The 5281-nt window shown below is 36.3% G+C and overlaps 2 protein-coding genes across 3 annotated transcripts; one reads left to right on the forward strand and one right to left on the reverse strand.

Annotated features, from left to right (window-relative positions):
- The first annotated feature begins 742 nt into the window (after window positions 1-742).
- On the forward strand, window positions 743-2491 carry LOC110909046. Of its 2 annotated transcripts, none has more exons than XM_022154059.2 (2): window positions 743-914; window positions 1230-2491. In XM_022154059.2, the coding sequence occupies exon 2, from the start codon at window positions 1381-1383 to the stop codon at window positions 2260-2262; it is 882 nt and encodes a 293-aa protein (XP_022009751.1). In that variant the 5' UTR covers window positions 743-914; window positions 1230-1380; the 3' UTR covers window positions 2263-2491. The 2 variants fall into 2 exon arrangements, with proteins under 2 accessions (XP_022009751.1, XP_035839184.1); XM_035983291.1 differs by having other exon boundaries at window positions 1312-2491.
- A 566-nt stretch (window positions 2492-3057) lies between these two features.
- On the reverse strand, window positions 3058-4989 carry LOC110909045 (peroxidase 51). The gene is made up of 4 exons (XM_022154058.2): window positions 4737-4989; window positions 4448-4648; window positions 4187-4352; window positions 3058-3644 (listed from the first exon to the last, which is right to left on the reverse strand). Exons 1-4 carry the CDS (start codon window positions 4944-4946, stop codon window positions 3238-3240), a joined length of 984 nt encoding a protein of 327 aa, XP_022009750.1. The 5' UTR covers window positions 4947-4989; the 3' UTR covers window positions 3058-3237.
- Window positions 4990-5281: the final 292 nt, after the last annotated feature.

Below are 5281 nucleotides of genomic sequence, written 5' to 3' on the forward strand. Positions count from 1 at the left end.
GTTATCACTGTGATCACTCTCCGGCATGAGAATAGATAGCTGCTTGCGAGAGAGTATTCGTGAGAGTGAGATAGATTGAATGAACACCTTTGTTGTTGTCTCTTGTATTTATAGTATTCGGTGGTTTGCAATTCTACCCTTAAGAATAATAGTTGTATTGAGATTCCACCCAAAAAGTAGAAGATATGGTCAATCTTCCACACTTTAAGGAGATCTTGTTTATTTAATGATGTATGTCTAAATATTTGGAATGTTCGGCAATATTTAGTGTCAAAATAGTTGTTGACCGGTTTATTATTAACTAAAGTAGTCTTGTTCGCTTGTGAATTGCAATACTTTACGTTCATACCATCTATGTTGGTCACTCGTGTACACTTATCAATTATAATTTCAATTGATTCCGATATCAAACCATAAAGACGTAAATTGCACTTTAAAATAAAATGAAATCACAATTTATTTAATTAATATATATTAAATTTACTGTTCATTCACTTTCTGTTTTATTAGTATATAATTCGTAATCAAGTATAATTTCAATTGAAACTAAAATAAAAGCAAATGTTATTAAGTGCTAACTATTTAACCTGTTTTTACCGGATCCAAAACCCATTTTAGCTCTGCCACATCCAAAAAAACCAGTTGGATAGCCATTGACCGAACACATAAAACTGTTTTTACTTTTTTAAGGCTTCAACCCAACCTGCTTATTTCATTTGATGACACATGCTTGTTTAAGCCCACCCCCACTTACACCTCCACACGTGTAAGAACCCACACGTGTAAAAAGAAGCTTCCAAAAAACCCAAACACACTTACGAGCCCTAACCACCTCGATCAATCACGCACTTCTCATCTCTTTCGATTTCACTCAATTTCCACTCTCAAGTCAACTTCCTTGTTTCATCAATCAGGTTTCCTTACTTTTTTCCCTTTATTTTTAGTTATTTTCATTCAATTCTTATTTATATTCCATTGCTCGATTAGATCACAGTATTTATGCATTTTATTATAACTATCACTTGTTAGTTCGATTATTGTTAATGATTTTAAGTTGATTGAATCTGGCACTCTGAATTGTATGATATTTGTTCTAATTTTTGTTACAATTAATGATTTCGAGCTATATTGTTTTACGAATAATGAATCTGGCATTGAATTTGATCCAATGAAGTAAGCAGAAGTTATGTTTGAGTTAATTGTTATGTGGGTTTGTTGTTTCTTTGCAGAATTTCGTATGCTGGATTTTAAGTTTTTAACTGTTTAGTCAGCGTGCATAGTTGACTTTTGCTTACTAAAGTCAAACTGCAGACCCACAAGTTTTCAAGTTTTGATGATTGTGAGATATTGAATAACAATATCGAATAATAAATATAGAAGATGCCAGCGGTTCGGCATTGTGCTAGAGTCGATACGTTCGAGCTTAAAGTTCAGATGGAAAGGCGGCTCGGGTCGCAAAAATCTCAGAAGTACTTCAATCTCGTTACCAGATATTTGAGTCTTAAAGTTGGAAAATCAGAGTTTGATAAGCTTTGTATCTGTTTGATCGGTCGAGAGAATATTCGGCTTCACAATGAACTTATCAGAGCGATTTTAACGAATGCAACGGTGGCCAATACGCCTCCTCCGAAGCAAGTGAAACATGACAGTTTGTTGAGTTTGAAAGATCCGAACGGTGGTCTTCAGTCGATCTGCAGAGACGCGTTCCCTCAGTCTCCCAGGAAAGGACGAACGCCGAATCTAAGGAAGTTTAAAGACAGACCGAGTCCTCTTGGTTTGAACGAGAAGAATCATACGAGTGAAGAGTTAGAGACGACAAGGCGTCACAAAAGAATCCCAATTACCGCACCATATGGGATTAATATACACTCGAACGAAACACGAAAAGTGTCGTGTAATGCTGCGGGCTCTTCTTATTACACCGAGACTTGTGAATACGGTGGTCAGCTTCAAAGTATAAGTTCGTTGGAGAGCAGATTGAAGCAGAAGAGTAAACTAGAGGGCTTGGATGTTTCGATGGACTGTGTCAACGTATTGAATAACGGGCTGAATTGTTATTTAAAGAGGGTGTTAAAACCGACACTGGAGTTAGCTAGCGCAAGGTCTTTACATAAGCCCGGAAAAAAGTTCACGGTATCGTTGTTAGATTTCCAGATGGCAACAACAACAAACCCCAAGATTCTTGGAGAAGATTGGCCCGTACAACTCGAGAAGATTAGTTTGTCTGCTTTTGAAAAGTCTGATAGTTTTGAGAATAAATAATATGTTGGTGGAATCTAGAAGTGAAATTACAAATGGGGTGTGGAGGAAGAGTAGGAAACCACAAAAATTTTTGATAAAAAGATTAGGTTGTATATACATCTTAATGCTGATTTTTGGGGACAGGACTGCTGTCCATAGAAGTATAATGTTATGAATACTTTGTAAGATTTCAGTCCACTTCAAATATTATATTGGTTTTCTTTAACTGTTATCTATAGCGTTTACTCGACTTTCTTGTTACTATCTGTTGATAATAAATCTCGTATTCTTGAATTGAGCATGCTATTTATATCATAGTCAACACCCTTTGTGTCACTGTTTGATTTTATTATTAATAGAGTAAATTACGTTTTTGGCCCCTGTGATTATATCACTTTTACTATATTAGCCCAAAATAAGAATTTTTAACATATCTGCCCCCATGGTCTTTATAACTAACCATTTTGGCCCCCATGGTCTCTATAACTAACCATTTGGCCCCCATGATCTCTAGACTTAGGGGCCAAAATGGTTAGTTATAGAGACCATGGGGGCAGATATGTTAAAAATTCTTATTTTGGACTAATATAGTAAAAGTGATATAACCACAGGGGCCAAAAACGTAATTTAACTGCTACCTTTCTCCTCATCTCACATTATTCGTTAATGCGTTTTGCTTTGTGTCAGTCAACTGGTTTAGTTCATCTTTGTTTTCTTGTAACATGCTTCCAAGTTCACATGTAAGTAACTGAGTATGCTTGATTCTTCTTATATACCAGTTAACTTTATTATGTCACAGTCCACATAGGCAAATCATTCAAAAAGTAAATACAGTGTTCAAATTTTTCTGTTTTCCTTCCATTATTATGTATGATGAGAAACAATGGGAAAGGCCATCATGTTGTAACAGAAAATACATCTTTAGGCTTTAACATCATTTCATTTTTGAAATGAAATTTGTGTATATAGCTAAGTGGTATTTGAGATTAATCTTAATTAATTAAATGCGGAACAATCTCGTCTGATATTTCCATTTTGACCCGTCTTGACTCCAACCCGACCTAGTTTAGTCATAGCTGTAACAAACGCGTTATTGAAAGCTTGTGAGCTGGAGGCCCATGCGTTCACGGTCTGTTTTGACCTTGAGTCAGTGAAGAGAACCTGGTCAGAAGTAAATAATCCTTGTCCTTGCTGCAGGTTCTTGTAGTACACGTTGTCAAATTTTCTTGGTGTGTTTGGATCCATGTTTACAGCTATCCGCGGGTCAACGTTCTTTGGACACTGTTGCTGCAATTGGGTCGCATAATTTGGGTTTAGAGTTGGATCAACCGGGTTCTGCTTGCTGAAGTTGTATATCCTGTTTGTGAATTGGTTGCAATGCGAGAATCCAAGAGTGTGTGCACCTGGACATCGTAATTAACGTTGCGTTTTTTATAAAATGTTTAAGAAACCATAAAATACCTTATGATAGTTTTTAAAATTCCCATAAAAAAGGTCCAAAAGGATTAAAATATGGATTGACCTGAAACACATTCTATTCTCTTAAAAAGCATAACACTCGAATAAAAAAAATAAAAAAATTAGTGTGGTAAATATAATTACAAAACGTTTTTAGAACTTTAGCAGCAATCTAATATTTTAGTAAAAATGTTTTAGAAGGTTTTGCACGACAAAAATAACTTTTTAGAACTTTAGCAGCCATCTGTTATTTTAGTAAAAAAAAATTAGAAGGTTTTACACGGTAAAAATACACCTCTAACGATTGACCGGTGTGACCCATCTTACCTACTTCTTTATAGATATTCTTCGTTTAACTGTTTTACCCGTTAGAGTTAAAATGTAACTAAAATCAGGCAATTCATAAGTCAACGGGTCGAAATGGACACTTTTACAATGGGAGTCCATTTATTATCAACTCCGGTTTGTTTCTGCATTAACTTGTTACCTGAGAGCGCAATCATGTCGGCTTGGGTCAACCCATGTGAAGCAAACATGGCATTAAGTTGATCCAAATTCATGTTTGGTTTCGGAAGCTTCCCACCCACACTAGCTGCCGTTGAACTCAGCCCGTCTAACCTTCCTAGCTCCACCGCATACGATGGCCCACCTGCCTGCAAAAAACCACCAACCATTATATCACATGTCATTATCAAAACTACTTCAACTGTTTATTAAATACATGAAGTATCAATTAGTACAATAGTACCGCCACGACAACATCCCGTGTAGCCATGGTGAGAATATCCGCACACGACACTTTATTTCTGCAAGCCGGGACAGCATCAACTGCAGCTTTCGCTTTGATAACCGTATCAAACCCGTCCCCAGCCAATGACAGGTTATCCGGATGATCTTTCTCTGCAGTGTTGGACCCGCTTGATGCTATCAAAACTGAAGCATCACACCCCTATTTATTAACCCAAAACACAACACGTTATAATCTTAAACGTTAATCAATGCATTGTATTTAATACCAACAAACAATATCAGCGAACCTGAACGAAACAATCGTGGAAAAACATGCGAAGAGTTCCTGGGATGGTGACGAATGTCTGGCGAACCTTAGCTGTGACTGCGTTGCGGACGATCGTTTCCACATTCGGGCAGATGTTTGCGTAGTAGTTTTGTCTGAGTTGAGCAAAAGCTAAGTTTGAGAAGATGAGAAGTGAAAGAGCAAATACTTGAATAAAAGTGACCCGACCCATGATGAAGGTGTGTGTAATGTGTTAAGTGTTTTGTTTGAAATGGTAGAAGTAAGCTTTGTTAAATATAGAAGGCAAAGGCAAGATGAATTTGTCTTCAGTCACTAAGCCAGCTGTTTAGCTTTGGAAGTATTTGTTTTTATCTTCTATATATTCTTATAGCATCGTTTTATATTTAAATTGGATCATTTGTTAACAAGATTCATATGGTCAAATTTGGTATATAATTAATATTTTATTTCTTGGTATTATTTTGTGACGAGAAAATGAATACATTTGGACAAATTGCTAAGTAAAATGCTGGAAACGTATCAAAGCTGTGGGTTAGCACGCAATTT

This window comes from Helianthus annuus, chromosome 14 (assembly GCF_002127325.2).
Source record: "Helianthus annuus cultivar XRQ/B chromosome 14, HanXRQr2.0-SUNRISE, whole genome shotgun sequence".
In the NCBI taxonomy this organism is placed as follows: Eukaryota; Viridiplantae; Streptophyta; class Magnoliopsida; order Asterales; family Asteraceae; genus Helianthus; species Helianthus annuus.

Bases quoted from the DNA above. Each gene is read 5' to 3' on its own strand.
- LOC110909046 (XM_022154059.2), top strand. From the start codon at position 1,381: ATGCCAGCGGTTCGGCATTGTGCTAGAGTCGATACGTTCGAGCTTAAA.
- LOC110909045 (XM_022154058.2), bottom strand. From the start codon at position 4,946: ATGGGTCGGGTCACTTTTATTCAAGTATTTGCTCTTTCACTTCTCATC. The intron at 4,353-4,447 runs GTACTATTGTAC...GGTTTTTTGCAG, and splicing joins CACGGGATGTTGTCGTGGCG to GCAGGTGGGCCATCGTATGC. The intron at 3,645-4,186 runs GTAACAAGTTAA...TACGATGTCCAG, and splicing joins CGACATGATTGCGCTCTCAG to GTGCACACACTCTTGGATTC.